At 37.0% G+C, this 25,551-nt stretch overlaps 1 protein-coding gene across 1 annotated transcript in view; it reads left to right on the forward strand.

Annotated features, from left to right (window-relative positions):
* Positions 1-15,519, forward strand: part of LOC120771644 — an 82,651-nt gene extending 67,132 nt beyond the window's left edge. Inside the window, exon 2 of the mRNA XM_040099755.1 lies at positions 13,968-15,519. Coding sequence (XP_039955689.1) covers positions 13,968-14,453 — 486 coding nt within the window. The 3' untranslated portion in view covers positions 14,454-15,519. The remainder of the gene's footprint in view (positions 1-13,967) is intronic.
* Positions 15,520-25,551: the final 10,032 nt, after the last annotated feature.

Consider the following 25,551-nt stretch of genomic DNA (forward strand, 5'->3'; position numbering starts at 1 on the left):
GATTGGAACTTTCACTGGATAACACTATTGCATTATCAATATCCGTTACTTCATCATCCTCGCTCGGAGACTCGTCTACTTCGTTCTCGGAATCCGGAATATACTCTGAGTCAGAAGCACTAAAATCACTTACGTCAGAGTCGCTGGAATTGATAATCGCCAAAATGTCGTCTTCCCTCATATTTCTGGCAGATTTTTTTCTATTATTCATTCTGTAAAATTGAAAGATATAAATTCTATGAATATTTCCATTTCGGAAATGTATACCAATGGGATTATGTGTCCCGCTTATTTGAATTATACAATTCCAATGGGATCATATATCCCAACTGGACAAAACCCCAAATAAACGAATTTATTTACAACATTTTGTTGCGAACTCACCTTATTATATTGAAAAACACTTATTTTATTCACTCAAATTAATTTAGTAAACAGAAACACTTTTATACATTTACAAATAGGCAAACACGTGCACATTCACTGAAGGTTGCTGTCGGTTAATTGCAATAAAAGGCAGTACAGTTAGATAATATCATTTTTTGTTATTTTTGACAATAAGTAGAGATAATATCATTTTTTGTTATCAATTCCCTAAGTATGCTTTTCATTAACAACCTTCGAATATAGGAACACAGCTTCAATAACACAGGTGTATATCACTTCCCCGGTAAAAGCAAACTGCAAAAGATCGCATAAATATTAATGTTTTCCAGTGCGCTGTGGTGCAAGCGGGGGAAATTCATACTTGCACAGCTCATTAACGCACAAAACACATCGTTTACAACGCAACAACAAACACAACAAAGCCACAAAAATATGAATCACGATTACACAAGCAACCAGGCGAGGTGTTAAGTGCCGCCGACTGCCACGAACTGCCGTACAGCGATGCGCCGCCGACAATTTGCTATAATGATGATCACTCATACGCCCCGTCAGCCGTGGGCGATTGTAATTGAAAGCACAACACACGAGGTGTGTACAAACAGACCAGCACGGGGGATTTCATATTTTTCCGCTTGCCCACACAATTACTTAAATGCGCCAGTAAGCAAACGAGTAAACACAGGGCGGCATTAAATATGTATTTACAGAGGTGGCTATATATAAAATGCAAGGTATTTTCATATATATTTATATACAAGTATATATACATATACGCTCAGTTGTGTGAAAAATATGCGCCGATATTTATAGATTGTTGTTGCCAGCACGCGCAAGTAATTTCTATATTTATGAATATTTCAAATCCCAAGTGTGAAAAAGCAACAATCGGAAGCCAACCACACGACAACAACAATAATCGCCCCTATAGGCTACGTAAGGTTTTACGAACGTGTAGGTAGCTTAGCATTGAAAAAGAAATGCTGAAAAGCAGCAACGTACGCGCATCACTGAACCACCTGTTGCACACTTGATAAAGCCGTTGCTGGTGCCACATAGCGGCAATACAAAAACAAACCGGTTACTGTGGGAATTGAGAAATTTTCAATATGCATACTTTAAATCAGCAGCTCGTCGGCGGCACACCAATAAACGCACAGACACTCATACACTAAAATATTAATAAAAAAAACCCAGCAATTCCTTGCCACCTTAAGCCTACACAGAAACCCTGCTCTTTATGCCAACGTGTAAATTACGTGCGATTAAATGTCAGCGCAAGAATACTTGAAGTAGAAAGTTTTACAAAAAGAAAAAAAAAACACATTAATACGCCACCCCAACCCTCTATAGGCCTGGCTGATGACAGCAAACCAGCCAACTCGACCTCTTCACATGCCACAAACAGGCATTTCTTACCCACAACCCAGCTGGCAGCCTCACTTGCTGCCCTCGTTCGCCAACATATCACACTCATTGCTCATTTCTTTTGTGTGTGTGTCTAACGCACACGTTCATTTTGCCTGTATTACCAATTCATTGGTCACACAGGTGAGCTTGAGCTTGGGCGGACGCATGACCCTTTGTTTGCACACATGTATGCGACGATTTATTATCCGCACCGTGCTTGCCATTTCATACATTTTATGACCGACAATGAGCGGCAATTGTAGCAACGACCCTCGTCAAAAAGCTGACCAACTAAGATATCTGACGCTCCACACACCACACACAGCACTCTTTAGTGGAGCACTTTTCCAAGGTCTCGCCATACCTTCAAGTATAAACTCTAAGCGTGCGTAATGCACACACCTCAATACTCGTTTATAGAAATAATTTTCTATCTTTTTTTACGCACCCTTCTTATCCTCATGCAATCCAACTGGATCCCAGTGGGCAGTTTTGCGTTTGTTTGTCAGTTTGTAAGACTTGTGAGTGACCTTTGCTAACGATATGCTTGAAACGATTGCTTTTATTATATTTTGGCGAGAGTTAGTTGGCCTACTGACTATCATAAGCATACATTAAATAGGCGTGTGAATTCTTGAAATTTTATGCGTGACAAAGCCTATCAATTTAAGCAGATTTAGTTTGAGTATTTGCAATTTGCTTTGAAGCTCTTAGATTTTGTCCACAAGTGAATTACAGACCTTTTATGCCTCAAATTCCAATGCATTGGATTTGCACAGTTTCATAATGCCCTTATTCACTTGAAAATCGGAAAAGCTTAACTAGGAACCCTATTATATAGATCAAGCTTCTCTGGAGACATGTTTTTCACCAGCAAATTCAATCTCTATAGATATCCGGACTATATGATGGATGCATAAAAACCTCCCAACTATGTTCCCGGAGCTTTTAGTCCTTTCTCGTTGACGGAGGCAGAATCTTGAAAAGGTAGCGTTCTATTACAGATGCCATGCACAAATCATCCTATTCGCTAAGGAAAAACTTCATCCGGGATCATGCCCTTGTCGGTTTTAAAGTTTGTAGAAGTTGCGAATCTTACTTACTAAACCCTTAACTCCGTCCCTATAGCTTTTTATTTTCCATGCGGAACCGCCGCCAGGCATTTTTTCGCAAGGATGAGCTTTAACCGGATGGCTCTGCGTCTAATTTACCTACTCCGCATTCATCATTCGTCTCTTGCTTGTTCTTTGCCACACTGTCCTTCTAAATTCTATCAGGGCTGTCGCGCAACATTCTCAAAACCGGTTCTACACCTACTGGGATCGGATCATGTGTTTTCAGAGGTCAGCCGCCCTGGGAGTTTCTCTAGTTCCCCTCTTTCCTCTTTATAACGTGCACACAGAAAGAAAATTTTCCGCGCCCATTTCCACAGCAAGAGCAGTACATCACCATGCCCATATTTGTGTAAGTACTTTCCAAAGCAGCTGTGTTTAGCCAGGAACTGGATCTTCTAGTGAGTCGTTATCGACGTGATGTTGTCTTCAGGACTACAATTCCTCTCCTATTGGCCAGTTCTGGGCGAATTCTTCCTTCATACAGTCCAATTATTGACAGCACAGGTTTAAATTGAGAATTTGATCGTAGCGCATCAGGTCTCAGTAGATAATTTCCTGGCAATCTTACCAAAGACGTAGCAAAAGTCAGCCGTCAACCTTGGTTTTGCCATCATTTGTTCCAGCTCATTGCAATTAGACCACGACCGTTTTTGTTTGACGCGGTCGTTAGTGACTCATTAGATATCACCAGTAACCATTTGCTTCCGAAATGCATCGGACTTCATGGGAGTCGCAGGTGGAAATTCAGTCCTTGAGATTGGTGTGCGTTAACTCATGTGGCATCGATATATCGAGCTCGACCGATGACGTACAAGAGTGCAATGTTTATCACCTGGGCAATCGTCTGTCATGTGACCAACAGCCGGACTAGATGATTTCTATTATTTTGTAGAGACTTTCGACAATGGAGCTTCCGGAACTTGTTATCAAAATCACCGGAACGGGATCGATAAAACTAAGCTTTCGCGAATTGGTTGTTACAGCATCCCGACCATAAATACTTCACATTTCCAGTCGCCTGACTTGCGTTGTCGGCTTTATAGAAGAAAATATAAACTATGGCGTATTTCCTCTTTGTTTGTATCCATCTTTGGAACAAAACAGATGTCTTATTAAGAGTCTTATCTTTCTAATTTTATACAATAAATATAACCTGATTTTTTTTTATCATCTCATCAAAAATAAAGCTGGAAATGTGACAAATATGACACATTTTTTTAGAAAAAGTTACTCCTAAAATAATAGAAACTGACTCAGATGATAGCCATTAAGGTAGCAGCAGAAGTATTTCCACGAAGCGTAGCTACTTTTCGGGAGGTAAGCGTTCATTCCGAGCTCTGCTGCTATACAGACCTTGAGCTCGATGACAGTGAACTCAATGCTGCTTTCATATTACATTTGACTGGGTACCTGACCACAGTGGAATAGTCGGAAACGGGTAAACCCGATGAGCTTGCAAGATCATCACAAGCTCGGTAAGGGTTGGTGAGCGTTACGAAAGCAGTAGAACATAAGAAATCTATTGTTACCAGCCCTTAGCAAGGTTCATATGGTTGCAATGATAGGAGTTCTAACCTGAACTGTTTTATTGGCACTTACGCTGTACAGCTAAAGATTTTGGAGGACGCAACGTGTAAAAATTTCTGAGACAAAAAATAGATAAACATATCTAGACACTTTCTCCTCCGCTGTCCAGCTCCCGCTCGGTTGAAGCATTTCAGTTGCCATTCTTTCTACGAAACCGGTGAAATGACTGGAGTAAATATTAAGCGGCTCAATAACTTTGTGACTGGCTCTGTGACGGTCTTTTTGAACCATATCTATAAGTACTGAAGATCACAACGGACTGACGCCTTTAGCTCTCCAAGTGAGATTATTCGTGGCCTCATGAAAAATCAGCCTACTCAGATGGCATTTGCGCTTTTACGGTTAGACAGCAGATCTACTATTACATTCCCTATAAAGGCAGTTTTACCACAAAAAAATAGTCCACACTTCTAACTAGCTTTTGGTTAAAGTTTTGTGCTTAGCTCACAAGAAACACACACATTCGCATATAAGTTAAAACTTTATATTTGCAAGCACTTACTTTTGTTTTTAGTTCTTAGCATATTCGTATGTATTTACGTCCAGGCACAAGTATGTACTTGGGAATATTTGCCTACATTCATTATTTGCGGCCACACATCCAATTTCTTTCATCATGCCATTGTTGCTTTTGCATCCATTTAGAGAATGTGTGCTCTTTTTTGTTGGTCCATCTCTTGTGTTTATCCACATCAGTTGGCCACTTTAGTTACTCGTAACTTTCTGGCAACTGCCAACTTACATTTCTTTTACCTGCAAAAGGCTCGTAATTCTTCGAAGTGTGCTCAAACACATTTCACCTCTCGAAATTCCTCTCTCTCGGTTACTGCCTATTTGTTGCTGCGAATTCCGTTGTGGCTATGCTTACGATCCTTTGTTTAACAAATAGTATGTGAGCTCATCCATACGTCCATGCATACTCATACTTGTATTCTCATAGTCATACACATGTATGTATGTATGTCCATAGCTATGACCGTAGCAGCTTAGGAGCCTGTTGGATAGCATAGACGAAACTTGCAGGAAAAAATTAAGCGCTACAGCAACAATATTTCATAAGTGATAACGGTAAAAGCTCTCTTATATACACACCTTGACAACGCTTTCTCTCCACCGCAGAAACCTGAACCCAAGTCAATTACTGCAAGGAGTACGCCAAGCAAAGCTTCAAGGAAATGCTTGACTAATAGGATTTAAAATGGATTAGTTAGGAGACAAGGCAAGCAGTAGTACAAAGTCTCGATGTCCTAAGGGGTCATAATTGCGAGTAAATATGTGTACGAGCTTGTCGAAGCAGATGTGTGAATATCTACTATTGTAGACTACTTCTTTCTCTACTACTAAGTCAGTGCGCTTAGCCTTCGTGCACAACAAGTACCTGATAACGCTAGGAATTTAAGAAGTAAACAGCGGAGCAAGTCTAGTTCAACTTCTTTCTGAAATTGGATTAAGAAACTAAGTTTGATATAAGTATGTTTTTGGTCCTGTTACTGCAACAACACAGTTTTGGGTTTGTTGATTCCGTTCCGGTAATGTAAAATAATAACAAAAGCCAGCTGACGAAATTTCGATCAAATAAAAGAAACGTCGAGTCCGACCATCATCTAGAGATTGCTTAGGTGCTTAACATCGCTTAACTAACCAGTTGGAGTAATTTGTCATCTGCGAATCGCAAAAAAATCCAATATATTTCTGAAGCGGCTGGTCACTTACGAAAACGTCAGGTGAAAATAGTGGTAGACGAATCTTAGTGAGCTGATGCAAACCGTCTGAAAAAAACAATCGCTCAGATAACACCTAGCTTTGGCCAATAGAACAGAAAGTGCGTTTCATCAAGAGAACACCAGGCCACACACAACGCTAGTTTCACACCAGAAGCTCCGGTTTGGTGATTCTTATGTGTTACATAAAGATTTTCTATAAGAACATATAGAAATAAACCACAAGTCTATATTTCAATAAAATTATATCAATACCGCAAAAATTAACGAAAAGCACTCCAAAATATCTAACATCAAACTAGGTTTCAAATAAGGTGGTCTAAGGAAAAGAGCCCAAGAAAAAAATGAGAGCTGCACTGTTAAGCAAGGCAACGACTCCATTGAGGATCTGATTAGCAGTTGAAAGTACAACAAAAAAATATACAAAAACCAAAACCCAAAAAAGTTATAGATATAATATCTCTAATTTACTAAATAGATAGATGGAGAAATATTTGAAGAATGCCCTGCGAACAGAGGTCCATTGTGCCCCCTCATTTCTTCTTCTTTGTTGGCGTACACAGCGCTTAAGCGGTTATAGCCGAGTTAGCGTCATTTGGAGATTCGAAGAAAGTGTCCCTCCTTCTCCGCCTGGTCTTTCCAACGGAGTGTAGGTCTTTCTCTTCCTCTGCTTCCCCCGGTGGGTACTGCGTCGAAAACTCTCCGAGACATGACCTAGCCAACGTAATCGCTTTCTCTTAATTCGCTAAACTATGTCAATGTCATCGTATATCTCAAACAGCTCATCGTTCCGACATGACCTAGCCTAACTATGTCAATGCCATCGCATCTCTCAAACAGCTCATCATTCCATCGACTGCAGTATTCGCCGTTACCAATGCGCAAATAACCATAAATCTTCCGCAGAACCTTTCTCTCGAAAACTCGTAACGCCGACCCGTCAGATGTTGTCATTGTCCATGCCTCTGCACCATGTAGCAGGATGGGAACGAAGGTTGACTAGTCTTTGTTCGTCGAGTAAGGACTTTACTTCTCAATTGCCTTCTCAGTCCGAAGTAGCACGAGTGCGACAACTGTTTATTTGATGACAGGAGATATTGCGTCTTGACATCATTCACTACCAGATCCATTTACTTCGCTTTATCAAAAGGTGGCTCACATCCGGAGCAGTTTGCTATGTTCATTGGAGATGTTTTTTTACGTGGCGGGTCCCAAACCCAGCGCACAACCCTGGAAAGGGATACTTGTTTCAATACCGGAAGTCTTGAACTGCTTGAGCCATATGTAAAAGAATCTTTCTGATCACTCTTAAATGAATGACGCTCAAAGAACTTTTGTCACTTGCGTAAACTTCTCACAAGGCTCCATCCTCTACCAACACTTCGTTTAACCTAATTAAAATATGCTTAGTAAAGCTTCTGGTTTAATGGTTGTAAGGTGTTCTCACACCGGATTTAATTGCCCGTTAGCCTGACTCCTTCTTCTTGCGATTGCGGGGCAATCCAGGAGTTTGTGTTCTGGTGTAACTGCTCTTTGGTCACAGACGCAACAGAGATCCGTGGAGCAGTATCCTAATCTGTGCAAATGGCATCGCAGCCTGCAGTGGCCTATATAAAATCCCACAAGTTGCCTTCATTTGTTTCCCGGAAGAACGATTAGTTCTTTGAATCGTTTTGTATCGAACTCTCCAAGAAACATCTACGACTATCGAAGGCCAGGCACTTATTGCCAGTGGTGTTTTCTAAAAGCCTTTTCCACTTTCTGTAGCTCCTCTCGTAAAGTGTGGAGGAACTATAAAGACCCTATTGGACTGGTTGCCGAGCTTCTTTCGCCAGGAGATCGAGTAGCTAATTTCCATAGATACAACAAAATGGAGCGGAATGAGGTCCAAAATCACCTCTAGTGCAGTTGGGCACGTCCACAGAGTAGTAGTAATACATTCGCATGTCAGCCATGCTCAATAGTTTTGGGTGATACTCTTGAGATCCTTTTAGACTTCAATTTTTAATTTAGTACCAACACTGGATATTTTATTTCTTCAACCGTAGCAATTTCCAACCCATTGAATATGAGAGCTCTAAAGGATTGAAAACTTTTCCTTCTTATGAAAAGAATGATAGCCGTTTTTGATGGATTTACGTAAAGTCTTGCATTTACGTACCATGTTTTTCACTAGGTTAAGTCTCTTTTGAATAATGTCCCATAAGGTGCTCATAAACGTTCCTCTTGCTATAGCGACAATGTAATCCGCGTAGCATTGACGGTGTACTTAGAAGAATCAATGACACTCCATCATCCTAATTTGTTGGAAAAAATTTTTAACCAATAAATTTTATGTTAATTATTTCTACCACATGAATACACAAATTCATATACACAATACAAATATAACAACAATAGCCTGAAAATGCTCACATGCATTCCAATTATAACAAAAGCAACAATTAAATGGCATTCTTTACCGCAAAAGCGTGGAAACCCAATTGTGCTCGGATGGATTGTTGTTATTGCCTTTATTTTAATTGTATGGCGTAATTATTGTTATTGGTTTTATAATTGTCTGTATGTATGTAATGAAAAGAACCCAGTCGAAAATTGGGGAATGTGTGATATAATTGGCAAAAAAGTTTGTATGATAAATAAGCTGTATTCGATTCGCCAAACGTTGGAGAGTAGCGAATTGAACAAACTATATTCATTATAACAAAATACGAACAATTAATTTGCGTTTAATTTGAACTCTACAAAACAATCAACAATTGATTTCTAGTTTACAAAGTTAAAGCTCAAGGCTTGAGCCGAAGGAAACTTCATCAAAAGTCTTTACTTAAAACATATTTTTTGCCGAACAGGGTAAGTTTTCCACGCCGATGGAAACGTCAGAAACCCTATAGAATTTGTATAGTGGGTGATCCAAGTCGATGTACCTTTTTTAATAGACCTGTTTTGACGATTACACCTGAGTCGTGCCAAGGTGTCATGTTACTTTTGTTTGGTATTTCATCATGGTAAGTCTTACGCCTGAATAACGTTTAAAAATCTTTCAACTTTATTACGAAAACTCACATTCTGTCAAGATGGTCAACATAATCGGACTACTGAGTGTACCATTCGCAACACCATCACACATCTTGAGACCCAGCAAGAGAGACGATTCGGTACCGTTTACAGCAACTCGGACTGACATATGGAAGGATTTGGCGCATTTTACGTCGAGATCTTAATTTGAAAGCATACAAAAAACAGTTTGTACTAGAACTAAAGCCGGTGAGAACGTAACCGTCAATAGAGACTATTATCGCACTATGATAACCGATTATTTGATTCCAGGAAATGAAGCTCGTGATGGCGCCACTTCCCACACATCGCATCAATCAATGGATTTATTGGGAGAAAACTTCGGTGAGCAGATAATTTCACATTTCGGGCTGGTCGATTGAGCATCAAGATCGTGTAACCGTCAGAATTTTTCCTGTCGAGATATGTAAAGTCTAAAGCGGACAATCCCGCTTCAATTCAGGCCTTGGCGCAAAACATCAAGCATGTCATTCACCAGTTACCAGTCAAAATGATATTTCGAAGGATAATAAACATTCAAAAGTAGGCGGCCTCGAAATGGATCACCCTTTATATATAAATGAACAGCATGATGAGCTGAGTCGATCTAGCCATGTCCGCCTGCATATATGGTACAAACTGGTCTGTCTGTTTCTGAGAAACCGATCTAATTTTTTTCGGAAAAACCAATATCGGATGACTATAGCATATAGTTGGCATATAAACGATCCAACGATCGGATTCAAGTATTTTTTTCATTTGACGATTTCGTTCATTTTCAAGAAATTTGGTACGGATTATTATCTAAGAATTGCAGCTTTATCCCATATTTTTGTTGAAACCGAATTTAATGTTTATTTAAAATTTCATGAAGTGAATTTGAACGTTTAATCTATAAAAGTGTTCCTTACTGGCCGCCTAATTTAGCTTGCAACCTGAAAAACTTAATTTTCGCACAGTTGTGCACACAATCAATTTTAAAATAGCCACTACAACAACTGTGGCAGGTTTGCAAGATTTACTCTGAAATCCGAATGGAAAGTAAATTATCGCCTACAAATAGGCACAAACACATACTCACATACAAAACATAATTCTGTTGTATTAAGCACTGGTTTAAATATATAGACATATATGTATATACTCGTACGGTGACTCACAAAATTGATCACGCTTCAGTTGAATAGCCATTTCTTTTTTCATCCACAATTACGTATGCACTCAAAAACAAATCGGAGTTACTGCTCGCAGCAAAACTGTAGATTTGTCCAATAAAAATAAAGCAGGCCGTTAAAGAAATCTTAGCTCGGTTCAGGCACGGGATGTTTAGGATCATAAGAAGTGGCAAATGCGAAAATGTGCTATAGCCTGGAAAAAAATAATTATTTAAAAGTTTCTACATAGACAATTCGCAGAAAATGACGAAATGCTGGTCTGAAAAGCTCTGCAAAAGTCAAGAAACCTTTACTTCCCGGAAGACACAGGAAGTTGCGGTCAACTTTTGCCAAAAAATGCAAGACCTAATATGAAAGTGACTGAGAGAAGGTAGTGTGGGCGAACGACACCAAAATAAATCGTTTAAGAACGAATGGGTGCGAAAAGACTTGGAGAAGCAAAGAGATACATTACAAGCACACCACGTAATGGCTACGCTGAAGTTTGTAGGAGGCTCCATTATAGTGTGGGGATGCCTGACGACCAATGGTGATTGTAGGTTGGCGTGAATTTAAGGACAAATGACGGCGATTGAGTGTCTGCCAACAAAATAATGATCTGAGACACTCAGCAAAGGTAACTCGCAAATGGCTCAAAGATAAGAACATTAGAACACTAGATTGGTTACTGCAAGCCCCGGTGAAGTATATTCAAAAAATCGGTCGCAGGCGAAATCACCTCATTGAGCGAACTATTTCCCATGGTAGGTTTATATTTCGCCAGAAACATGGACAAATTTATGTTTAAGAAAACTCATTGCAGTTATAGACGCTATACCATGATCAATTTTGCGAGTCACTGTACATATACACATGTTGATTAAAAATGATTTTTTTTTAATAGTGAGGTAAAGAATGTTATCGAAACATCCATATATTTGGAAGGGAAATTATTTGATTGTGTTGTTTCCATACTGAGGTGGTAAGGAAAGTCAGAGTAATATTCCACATATACCCAAAGCGGGTAAAAGCCCTCATTCATATTCGAGAGATTTCAGACCAATTAATTTTTTCTCATTCCATTCTTAAACAGTGAAAAGAGAAATACACATAAGAGCATATTAATTCCAGAAAAACTGCCGGTTCGCAACACGAATATTAAAAAAAAAAATCCATGGGAACAGTACCAAGCTCAGTGGTATCAGAGATTAGAAAAATATCGGGAGGTAATAGAATAAACCCTTGTAGCTCTCCTAGACGTATAAGACGCTTTCAATAGCATTGGGCTATTTCTGAAATCTATCGTGGAAACCAAATTTAGACGTTATGGTAAAGAAAGCAGTACAGCACTGTACTCCTGTAAAGGGATGGTGGGCCCAAATGGCGATTAACGCATCGGCCAACACATTGGCTGCAGCATACGGTATATTTTATTGTAGTGGTCAATAATTGAAAAAATACTCGGTAAGGCGCACGAAAACTATACAAAAAGCAGTTAGTATAATTATCAGTGTAGCTCTTAGAACAACATATGCAACTGGCAACTGGCAGCAAAGTCAGCTCTTAGACTGAATGAGTTCTCCCTTTTAGTCTCCTGTAATAAGGGCCAATTTATGACACTTAGTAAATTCTCGTTTCTACCTTAGACCATGGATTTTCGATTCCCAGACTGGGAAATAGGTAAAAGCATCTAAAAAGGCAAGTCCAGACTAGATCAAGTGGTGTACGAGGTGATGCCTTTTTAGCAAAATTATATACCTTTTTTAAAGAAAACTTCAAACTTACTGAGAATTATCTATTATTATTCGAAAGATTATTATTTGGCATTTATTTATTGAAGATTATCTCTTTCAAATGTTAACCGCGGCTATGTCTCTGATGGTTCATTCATTGAGTCTAATTTTCGATGACTCCTTCGGGCATTTCGACTGCTATCTGACGAATGACACGCTTGACGTTTTGCTCCAAGGCCAGAATCGAAGGCGTATTGTCGGCATAAACTTTAGATTTTACATATCTCTAACCGTGTGATATTACATGATCTTGGTGGTCTATCGACCGGCCCAAAACGTGAAATTATATGCTCAACAAAGTGTTCTTTCAATAAATTCACTGACTGATGGGATGTGTGAGAAGTGGCACCGTCTTGTTGAATGTCACGAGCTCCCATTTCAAGCATCAAATAGTCGGTTGTCATTGCACATTAACATTCGCCATTGACATTAAGTTCTCACCGGTATCTTTTTTGAAGAAATATGAACTGATGATTCCACCAGCCCACAAATCACACCAAACCGTTGTTTGAGTTGGATAAAATGGCTGCTCTTGAATCTCTTCAGGTTGCTCATCGCCCCAAATGCGGCAATTTTGCTTGTTTACATACCCATTGTGACAGAAATGGGTCTCCTCACTGAATAAAATTTTGCTCGAAAACGTCGGATCTTCTTCACACTTTTCAAGAGCCCATAGAGCGAAGCGATGCCGGCTGGGAAGGTCGAACACCTTCAGTTCTTGCACATACTTTATGGTTCGACCATTACTAACATCACAACAGACGTGCCGAAATCTTGAGCACTATCTTTTTTGAGCTTTCACTTGTTTTGAAGAGCTTTTATGCTTTTACACGAACAAGGTAGACCAAGTCGTACTATAGCGGATTGCAACCGTTGATTAGACTTCGTACAAACACTAACTCTCAATCAATCGCAAACAAGAAAATATTCTTCGGAATTTTTCGACGATTTTCACTAACGAAAACTTTACGAAAATATGTGATCGAATACAGTTACTATTTCTATTAGTATTTTCTGTGAAATTTATTTTAGGGCGACAAGAAAAAATTTAATGGAAACTAGCTTACAAAAGTAGGGTCTCACTTTTTACGATTCTTTAAGAATGTTCCATTATTTCTAAAGGATGCTAAAGTCGATTTGAATTTGTTAGTCACATTCTACTTAATTTCTTCACATTCTTCTCACTTTTTTACATTGTTCTCAAATGCGTAAGAATTTCCATCAAAAATTTACATTTTATTAAATGCCAGCGTTGCTGACAGCGAAAAGGGCGGACAATTATGCACAAAAACGATTGCAAAATCAAGACGAAACCAAAGCAGAAGAAAACTGAAGAACGTGACATTTGCCTTTTATACGAAAATTTTAATTTCGATTTTCAATTAAACACCAATGGCAATTTCCTGAAAATAAACTTTTGCCACCGCCTTTGTTACCCAACCAGCCAGAGTATGGCTGGCGAGGCAGCAGGAGGCGAAGGCATGCTGCTTTATGCGATCCCACTAAGAAATCGATAAAACTTGGCGTTTGCGGGAACCGTAAAGTTTGCAATTGTGACAGCGTTACCAATTACGTGCGCGCTTGAAGTGCAGCATAGCGTCGGTGGGCAACACGCCGAACTATTTGGCTTCGCATTTTAAGCCCTTTTCCTTTTATATGTATGTCTACCACGCCTTTGACTTTAGCGCTAGGCTGCATTTTGTACTTACAATACTCATTTGTTTTTCATTCGTTTACTTGCAGATACTGCTCTATCCGGAAGAGGGTTGGGCGCGCACGGCCTCCTCCAGTTACTGGACCATCACACCTTGTTGGTGGCAGCCGAATCGCTGCCGCATCGAAGAGTTTACCGGCACACAACGGCAATCGACCAAAGCCAAAATGATGCCGCTCGAACAGAAGGGTTCACTACTCATCGCCGGACACTTTCGCAGCAAAAAGGCGTTGACTGGTGGCAGTCCGTTGGGCGGTCGCACTTGTATGGACTGTGTAGATGATGGTGATGGCGGTCGTGGTGATGGCGCAGCTAACGGCAAGGAGCAGGAAATTGACGAATTCAAACTGTATCTGACTTCGAATATCTCGATGGAGGACTACAATATGGGCTACTGTTTGACGGGTTTTGTGGAGCGACGCTGCCAACAAACCAACACATACCAAATGACCCACTTCGCCGTCATCAAACGGCAATGGCCGTCCATTAGCAGTGCAGTTGCAAAGTCAACGTAATTAAATCAAAACTTTTACATTATTTATTTATACATAGTGCGAGGTACTTACAAAGTTTTGGACGACAAAAGTGTGCGCAAGTGTAGTATGTTTGTATGTGTTTTTCTAGCTTTGTAAGCCATGTAGAGATAATTGAGATTAAGCTAAGTGTTGGCATAGCTTTAGTGTATTAAATAGGCGAGTTGCTAAGTACGATTCGTTTGGTAAATGCTAGTTTTAGGCAAATGCAGTCTACTTTTAGGCGCTTAAATGCAGTAAGCGACAGTCGTCCTTAAATCTGCACCGACATTGTTATTCGTTGCTGCTATGCGGGAATGCAAATAATTTGAAATTTATGTAAAACCCTTTTTTCTTGCTTTATTAAACACGACTTGACAGGTATTTTGTGATAAAACAATCGAAAATTCACACAAAATTGAACAATGCATTTGCAGCAACACACTGACGCTTGCCAATATCGTATATTGAACATTGAAAATCTGCCTGCAAGCGCGTAAAATCAGAATTTTTCATTTCATTTTACAATGTAATCGTATTGAAAAATCAACAAAATCAAAATTTTGAACGAAAAATAAGAACGCCAAATGTCATTGCATATCCGCAGGCGCTACAATTTTAAATTCATAATAATGACGCATTTAAATATGAAAATATTGCAATAACATTGATACAAAATATACATATATCGAAATAACAGTGTGAATAGTAGTGTTGAGTTGCCACGCCCACTCTGTGGCACCCAGCCTTTGCCAGTGTAGTTAACGCATTTATTCGATATTCGTTGGCAGCGCTAAAATATTATTCCTGCTACTGTTTCGAAATGTATCACGCAGTGTTTATTTATTTATGTTAAATATCAAAAAAAAATTGCAATTTATGTGAAATCGCTTTAAGTGGACTCACGTGAAATTTATGCCAATATATTATATAATTATTTAAAAATTTAAGTGCAACATCAAAGGCCATGGAAAAGACAAGGATTTTTTTTAAAATACCCAATTACATATCGCCAACTAAAATGCAGGTGAAGGAAACACGATATAACATAAATCACCCAACTTGAAACAAAATTTCGGTTTTGGTTATAAAATGGTTATATATTGGTTATCATACACTCATATTTTGGTTATATAACGGTTATCATACACTCATATTTAATCAAAATTTAAGTTTTGGTTATAAAATGGTTATATGATGGTTATCAAATACTCACATTGAATCAAAATTTTAGTTTTGGTTATAAAATGGTTATATATTGGTTATCATACGCTCATATTTGGTTATATATCGGTTATCATACACCCATATTGAATCACAATTTGAGTTTTGGTTATAAAATGGTTATATATTGGTTATCATACACTCATATTTTGGTTATATATCGGTTATCATACACTCATATTGAATCAAAATTTATGTTTTGGTTATAAAATGGTTATATATTGGTTATCATACACTCATATTTTGGTTATATATCGGTTATCATACACTCATATTGAATCAAAATTTAAGTTTTGGTTATAAAATGGTTATATATTGGTTATCATACGCTCATATTTTGGTTATATATCGGTTATCATAGACTCATATTGAATAAAAATTAGAGTTTTAGTTATAATTACATTATATATTCGTTATTATATTTGACAACTTTATGCGATATTTTTTTGACGATACGTTGTTTTGCATTTTGGGTGACGATATTTTGAAGATGTTGCTAAATATGTTCATGATCTAAACATAGCTTGAGTCAGATTGTTGTTGTTGTATGTGAATGCTGCCGAGTCAACAGTTTTTGGCTTGGTAAAATCCAGATCCGCTCTTAGACCTGACTGTCATGAGAGTGAATTAGGTTAGCTTATACAGGCCGACTGCTGATACTTAGTATCATGACAGTTGAAGGTTCAGTTTAATTTAATTAGAAGTATTCGTCATACAGAACGTCATCATTTTTTGCGAACTTTAAGAGCGACTTGATATCTACTTTTGATACTTCTGGTAGCCCTTTGCACTGGAGATATTTAAAACAAGCTCTAGATAAAGCTGAACAGAAACACAGGAGATGTTCCAGCGCCTCTCTCATGCCTTTCTTTTGAATAATTCTGCTTGTATTGTCGTTACTAATACCCATCCCGCTCGCATGTGATGTCCTTAACTTGAGATCTGTCATTACACCAATAACTCTCCTGCAGTCCATTCGAGATCGTGTGAGAAAAATTAATTCGTTTATTTCTTCGAGGCTTTTGCCCATGATCTTGGCGATCCTGAATGTTCTTAAGACACTCCATCTCGCACTGATCCATGTGTCAGTCCTATCGTAAATTTCGGGTTTATGTCAGTTTTAGTGTCTACCGGTTTTCCTTTATTGGTTGGGCAGTCAGTCAAATAATACTTTTAACAATCTCATACATTTTTCTCTTTCCGGAACTTTTCTGTGGCCTAAAACCTGGTATATCATATCCGCGCTTAATCATATCCGTGCTTCTAAGGGCTTACTCTCACGTGAAGCGATGTGAGATTATTGCCTAAATTACTGCCTGGCTAACGACGTATATATTGATCCTTTTAATGTTGCTTCCTGCGTTGTAAACTCTCCCAGTCGCTTTCGTGGCAAAGACTTCCACCTGGAAGATACTGCAGTATTCCGAAAGCTTAACTAGTCGCCTTAGATGCAGCTCCAAGAAATAGATTCCGGCTCCCACTCTATTAGCCATATTTGATCCGTCTGGGTAGATGTTTTAAGTTCCGCTAGCGAGGCGCATGCTCCTGTGCAAACCACTTTAGTGTGTCTTCCACCTTTTCTCGGTACGTATTGATCTTATTTATATTGTTTCCTGTGTTGTAAGTTATCTCAGCTGTTTAGAAGATGCTGCAGTATTCCGGAAGCTGGAATAAACTGAAATCCACCTACGAGCAATGCATTCCAGCCCCACACTATTAGTCTTCTCTGATCCATCTGCGAAGATGCTGTAAGTACCGCTAACCAGTGAAATGCTCTTTCAGCATCCACCAACTTCCGGTGTGACTTGAAACCTTCTCTCCTAAATAAAGCCTGAAGGTATGTGATCAATTTTCTTCAGCAACCCCCTGCTTATTGAGTCATTGTGGATAATTCACTTATCTGCCGACCCTTTACATTAGAATGCGGATTTTCTACTTTAGCCGTTGGAGTGGTTCTTAGCGCTCCCCTTATGCAAACAGTCAATCTATCTTCTTCAATGGTTTTCTGATTGTGATTTTGGTGACAGCGGTGCATCACACCAAATCACCGCAAAGCTAGACTATCACTGTGTAACACCAATCTCTGAATCAGGTGATAGGCCCAAATAGACTCTAGCATCTGCTTACATGCGAAGGGTACCCCGCCGGCATTTTCATTGTATCCTCCACATTGAGTTTCCAAATAAGTTTGCTATACAAAACTACTACCAGGTATTTCGTATGCTCCTTAATTATTAACTCAACGCCATTGAGCTTCGAATGTTTCCATGTCGGAATTTTATATCTCTTTGTAAAAAGTAGGTACAATATCCTCAAAACCTTGTTCATCACGTTACTGATTATGTCTAAAAGTTAGATTAGGTTTTGTTAGTAGACTGATTTCTCGTGAGGCCACGAATAATCTCACTTGAACAGCTATAGACACTTGTCCTTTGTGATGTCCAAAACTCTTAGGTATGGATCAAAAAAACCGTCGCATATCGAGCTTGCCACAAAATTTTTTTTAGGTGGCTAATATCAGTTCCAGGTAATTTGACGGATTCGTAATAAGTATGGCAACCGAGATGCTTCAACCTTCTTCTTCTTCATAATTGGCGTAGACAACGCTTACGCGATTATAGCCGAGTTAACAACAGCGCGCCAGTCGTTTCTTCTTTTCGCTACGTGGCGCCAATTGGATATTCCAAGCGAAGCCAGGTCCTTCTCCACTTGGTCCTTTCAACGGAGTGGAGGTTTTCCTCTTCCTCTGCTTCCCCCGGCGGGTACTGCGTCGAATACTTTCAGAGCTGGAGTGTTTTCGCCCATCCGAACAACATGACCTAGCCAGCGTAGCCGCTGTCTTTTAATTCGCTGAACTATGTCGATGTCGTCGTATATCTCGTACAGCTCATCGTTCCATCGAATGCGGTAATCGCCGTGGCTAACGCGCAAAGGACCATAAATCTTTCGCAGAAGCACCATAAATTTCTCGCAACGTCGACTCATCCGTTGTTGACATCGTCCAAGACTCTGCACCATATAGCAAGACGGGAATTATAAGTGACTTATAGAGTTTGCTTCAACCTTAGTGAGACAAAAATTGGACAGTAGATGAGAAAGTGTATAGCAGTAGTTAGCAGTTTTATGCACCTTTTACGTGCCATTCTGGACCAAGTAGTGGTTGCTGACCAACGCTTGCTGAGCTAACGCGAAGCCTATAGATCCTGCGCCCAATGTATGCAGACCGGAAAAACCCTGCTCGTTCCCATTCTGAAGAAATTTGGGTATGGGTGTCTCTTCTTGCAAGTTCATCGGCTTTTTGGCAATTCTGCTTTCGCCAGGCTACCAGACGAGTTTAATATGGAATCAGCTTGATGCTACTGCTAATTAGGTCACACATTTCTTGACTAGATTTGAGCTCACTGTCAGCGAAAAGTGGGATTTCAGCCTGAACATATAACCGATATAAGCATATTTACGGAGCAAAAAATCCGCCTACATAAGCCTTACTCTGCATTAAGAGCGATGTGCGTTGATGCATTCAAAATTCACGTTTCATCGGTGTCGTAATAAAACACGTCGTAGAACTTCAAGGATTCCTTCGTATGTAAAATCGAACTCTGATTGCACCGAAATTCGATTTTTATGTGTTCAAATATTACATGTCAGTATGTAAACCCAGCTATGAGGGCCATTTGTGTTATTACAGCTTTCCTGCTATGAAAAAAAGGATTCTCTATCACTGCTGCAAAGAACTTGTAAATTGCTAACATTTTTTCTAACTCTCATTAATTTTTTGCTTAGCTTGCAGGCTAGCAATGAAGCCAAACTGCAGCGCCTCGCCTGCAAGAGATGTTGATTTGAGCGCACTTTTGCACAGAGCCATAATCAAATGCGAAGATTATCTGACAAGTGAAGTGTGATATTGAAATTTGCCAATAACCGATTGAATCTCACTAGAAACTGTAAATGAAAAGTATACAAATGAAATAGTTTGCGACATGTAGGAAGTAGGCAAAAGTAGATACGTAGATAATTTTCTAGAAAGCGCAAAAAATTCTGTTTGTAATGAGAATGCAGGATTGCTTGTCTTCAATTTTTTGGTTTATTACTAGGTTAATATTTTTTGGGCGGAAAGTGAGTACTAGGTTTATGAGATATCGAGCTGAAATTTTGCATACTTTCTTTTCACCTCAAAGAGCTGTTTATATGTTGGAGCCGCCGATATCCGACAACTATAGCATATAGCTGCCATGCACGCTGAACAATCAAAACCAAACTTTGTATGAAAATTTTTTCATTTGACAAGATATATCTTCATGAAATTTGGTGTGAAGTATTTTATAAAACAACGCTACAATTTCAAAATATATTACTCGGATCAAACCACTGGCTACATGCTAGCTGCCATACAAATTGCTCGATTAAATTAAAAATTTTTTATACCCTTTCATGCTATAAGCAGGAGCGGATCTAGAAATCGTTTTTTGGGGGTTAAATAAACATTTACTTGATTAATATATAAAATATCCATTTTCAAATCGACCTTCTCATATCAAATTCTACTAAATTGAAATAATACATTATAAATGGAAGACATACTTTATTGCAATGTATGTATAGTCCTGTAGTCAGTCCGTGTACTGAATATAAAAATTTCACAAAACAAAACGTTGTGGTCTAAGTTTTATGAATTTTTCGAGAACTTTCTCTGCAGTGACTTCAATGTCATGATGCGTGGATGCCAGGCCGATCAATCTATCTTGAAGCATGTTCGTCCTCAGCCACGCTCGCATTCTTCACAGGAAGTGTGCATAATATACGAAGAAAACTATGTATCTTGGTGTAAAGGTCTATATCGCAGTTCTTCAACGTTTCCAATGCAGTTGTCGGTAACTTTTTATCTTTAGCTTCGGCCCCCAATGGCACTGCCAGTGTTCAAGTACAACTTTGAGCTTCAAACAGCGCACGACGTTGTCATTATACAAAAAGACTTTGAATCTATATATTTCTTTGGTTTTCAAGGCACAATCTTTTTCAGGAAGCAGCAAACTCAGTTCAAATACATCCAATACTTCTCTAGATCTTCTTGTAACTAACAGAGAAATATACACTGAGACCCTGTAGTATTCTTCACAAGTTCTCAAGCAAAAATTTTCGTTTTTTTTTTGTCGGCCGCAGATTCTTGGTCTTTCTTCGTCATGTTTCAGTCCCGCTGCTATTTTTTTCGTGTTTGAATAAATGGATCGAAAATGTTTCTCAGGTTTTTGTCTTCGATTTTGAAACGTTTAAAGCAGCGTATCTATCATATTTGATGCCTCTACCAGATCGATCGATTCTTTCTGTATCTCGCTGTGTGAATGAGTTAGAGCTAGAATATCACATAAGCATAAAATCTTAATTATAAATTCAATTTTGGACACGGCAGCGATGAGCGCTTTTCCCGCTTTCAAATTAAGATTCATTTTCTCATTTCCTTAAGCACGATTCGTCCCATGGGCAAACCCAGTGAGAGGTAACTCTTCGTCAGTTTGAGTGTGTTCGCTAACAGTCTTAGAAGGCTTAATTTCTTCTACAGCATAATTTTTTGACAGCTCAGCAAATGCATCCAAAAACGTCGTAAAATCTTCCCTTAAGCAAGTGCAGCAGAAGTGAAATCGACTCAACGAAGTATGAGGCTAAACTGAAACAATCAAACTTTGGGGAAAAAGGGCGTACTGTGTTGGTTGAAATGTCCTCCATTAACCCATTTCCCCCTCTGAATCCGCCACTGCTATAAGAGATGTACCTGTAAAGAGTATTATAGATTCGGGTCAGCCGAAGTTAACGTTTTTTTTTTTCTTTATAATCTCATCTACCATCAAGAGTATCTAGAGTAATACAAATATGTCGTTTACCAAAAAAATTCCCGCATAGCAAGCAAATAATACAAATTTGTGCCCAGATTTGCTTAAGAATCCAGCAATTTAAAACAAAAAAAACTCCACAAAACGCATTGCAGCAAGCATTTTCTAGTATTTACACATACATATGTACATCCAAAGGCTAACTTTATATCTTAATGTACTCGTAGTAAACCGTAGACGCTATAAAACAAACTAAAACAAACTAAAACATACATAGTATATTATATAATATATGCAAATCAAGACTTTATTAGAAACCAAAGAGAATACTGTCCAACTGTGCTAGTGCAACGCGAGAAGTTCAAGCAGAAGAATATATCAAAATTTCGTCCATTAAATTGGAGCGCGAACACAATGGCAACACTGCTAACGCACCAAACAAAACACACAACTAACGCTACTACAACAACAACAATAACAACAACAAAAACAAGCATCACGCACAACTCCCTCCAAACACCACGCTTCACTACCTCACCGCCCGCCACAACACGCTACGCGCTGCCACACTCACCAACAACCACAACAACAACATGCGTTCGACACCTAAAAGCACAGCGTTGCATTGTGCCAGACAAATCCGCTCCAATTAAATACCTTAATAAGCGTAAAATTAAAACTTTAATCAAAATGAAGAAAAAAAAAAAACAAAAACAAATAAGAAAAAAAACACACATGCAAAAACAAAAAGAAATGCGTATGCAAAAAGAAAAACAAAACCAAAGCTACTCGTAACTAACTATGACTAACGATTAATCAAAATCTTTATAATTATTTGGCGCCAAAAAAAGTGCAATATAAATGATGCCAGCAAATAAGCAGATAATTAAAAAGTAAAAATGTCAACTTTTGATATACAAATATAAAATTAATTTTTTTTATGTGCGCATATGTACGTTTCGTAGAAAAAATTTTGCTTATATAAATGGCAGTGTGTGTGTGAGGCGTGTTCGCACAGACACCATACACCGCAGTCTGCTTAAACAGTTAAGCGCACACAAACACATTTAACTGTTTACACACACATTTTCATATACAATTTATATATTTATTTACGGTATACATGTATGTAGTACGTGCTTTCGTATGAATTTATGTGTTTTTAGGCTTATGCGCCTGTTTGTATGTTGTTGCAATTTGCCAATTTGTATTCGTGTTCATTATATGCATATGTAGGTGTGTGTGTGCGTGTGTGTATACATGTAAGCGCTTTGTGTAATTTTATAGCAAACATAAAATCAATTTAAAAATAGTAAATAGCAAAGAAGTTGCGATAAAAACCAGCATTCAGTGTCAGTACCTGCAAATATTCAGAATATTATGTAAAGTAAAATGAAAATGATTGAGTCGAATTTGACGCGCTGTTAAATTAAGATATTTATGTAATTAGCCCATGTAAACAGTTGTATTTCCGCTATGGAAGTAAACGTTTCGCACAGCTTGCAACACGCAACCAAAATCATTTTCGAAATCAAAGCCGGAAAAGCCAGGAAAAAAGTTGTTGTAATTTCAGCAAATTACAAATTTTTATATAGAAATCAATAATATTCATTTCAAATATTAGTTTAGTAAAATTAATTATTTTAAATTAGTAATTGAAATCAATTAATTAAGTACTTTAATTAATTTTTTATTTAATTATTTAATTAAGTGCAGAATGAATTTAATTTTAATATCGAAATCAATAATATTTATTTCAAATATTAGTTTAGTAAAATTAATTATTTTAAATTAGTAATTGAAATCAATTAATTAAGTACTTTAATTAATTTTTATTTAATTATTTAGCCAAATTCAGAATGACTTTAATTTTAATATTTCATTTAGTTAATTAATTCAGTTTATTTACTTAATTAGTAGTTGAATTAATTTTCTTATTATATATAGGTACTAAATACAATTAATTGCTTTAATTTCATAATAATAAATTATATCAATAAATAGTTAATAAAATAGGTGATTAATAAACTATTTAATTAATTAAGAATTTAATTAAATTTACTCTTTATTTAATTAAGTCGTTAAATTAATTATATCAATTGAACTAATCGAATTGATGATTTATTAAGTAATTGAAGTAATTAATTATGTTAAGTAAATAAATTAATTAATCTGCTAATTGAATAATTAAATTAAATACTTAATTAAATAATTACTTCTATTTAACTATAATACTTAATTTAATTAAATACTTATCTCATCGCATTGTAATATAATTATTTTTTAATTTAATTAATTAATATAAATTAAATACTTAATTAAATAAATAATTACTTTAACTTAACTACTTCATTTAATTAAATAATTTAATTAAATTATTTATTAATTAATTTATTAATTTAATTATTTAATAATTTTCATTAGTAGTTTAATTAATTTGCCCACCTAACATAATTAATTACTTTAATTTTATTACTTACTCATTAATTGTATTACTTTAATTAATTTATGTAATGTAACTACCTAATTAAATAAAGAATAACTTTAATCAAATTCATAATTAATTAAATTGTTTATTAATTTCCTTATTTTAACTACTTAATATAATAGTTTATTAATATTATTATTTATTAGATACATTTCCAATAAAATATTATATTTAACAAAGTATGGAGTGCTAGCTTCAGCGACCTTGGTCGCCAGTAATAGTTTAATTAATTACCTCAATTCAAACTATATACTATTTTAATTTCTTTACTTAATTAATTCATTAATTTAATTTAATTAATTACTTCAATTTGACTACTTAATTATGTATAATTAATTACTTATATCATTGTAGTATAAAGTAACTTTTCGATTACTTAAAATAACTTAAATATTTAATTAACTAAATAATAACACTAACTTAACTACCTCATTTAATTAAATAATTAATTTAATATTTTTTAAATTATTTAAATTAGTAGTTTAATTAATAATAATTATTTGCTAAAATTTTGAAATCACTAATTTAATTAATTATTGAAATTAGATTAATTAATTAAATTATTAATGTCAATTTAACTAATATTATTGTATTGTAAAAAAACTTTTTTAATTTAATCTTTTAAAGCAAATGAAATTGCAACTAATTTCAGAAAATATATTTGTGGAATCCCACTCCTTGGTCATTTCTTAATTAATTTAGTTACTAATTGTTGATTCATCTCTAAATTCTCACTTTTTATATAATCATTTGGGTACTGAGAGCTTAACAGTTATGCCATATATGAAAGAAAACTTGTTTCCTTAATCAAATATCTGGTCTTGGATAGAAATTAACTTTTCGCTGAGATATCTTGCCACAGTTCAAGTGTTTGTTTCCTCACCTATTGCCTTGTGAGCATTTGTTTTTCTATGCCGTCATTTTTCCTTAACCAGGATCGGCCCATATATCGCTGCCATACAATAATACTGACTGTATCATGTCCATGAGAAATTTTCTTCAACCTGCATGTAGACCTCCGGTATTTGCCATAAACCTTGATAGCGACATAATTACCTTGACTTTTTAGTAGCATGCTGAGTTTGAGTTCAGTACGTCAGTTTTTATCCATTCTCTTACCGCGGTTCATCTCCAGCCTAATGTGTTTCCTAGAAAGCAGAATCAGTTCAGGCTAGGCAAGGCCGTGTAAGTCCAACCATCTACGTGAAGTTATGACTTTGGCGATGTCTTCCGCATAACCAACAAGTTAGCAGTCCCTTAGCATTGCGACGTTTAAAATTCCGTTGTAGCTGGTGTCCCAAAGATCTGTTCCAAGTATGGATCCCTTCGCTGTTCCTGAAATGAATTCTGTTCTTTGACGGCCGTCATTTATAACGTGTAGCAGTTCCATGTCTTTTAGTTCCGAGAGATAATGCCAAACCATCTCTAATATTAAACACCTACCTACATAAAGGGATTATATAGATGATGGTAATTTACCATAAGGACTATACTACAGCAGAAATTATAACTCAAACAATCCGAGAAATATGCAAATAGACTCTTTTAAAATTTGAAAAACTCA

Source organism: Bactrocera tryoni, chromosome 3, assembly GCF_016617805.1.
Source record: "Bactrocera tryoni isolate S06 chromosome 3, CSIRO_BtryS06_freeze2, whole genome shotgun sequence".
Classification (NCBI taxonomy): domain Eukaryota; kingdom Metazoa; phylum Arthropoda; class Insecta; order Diptera; family Tephritidae; genus Bactrocera; species Bactrocera tryoni.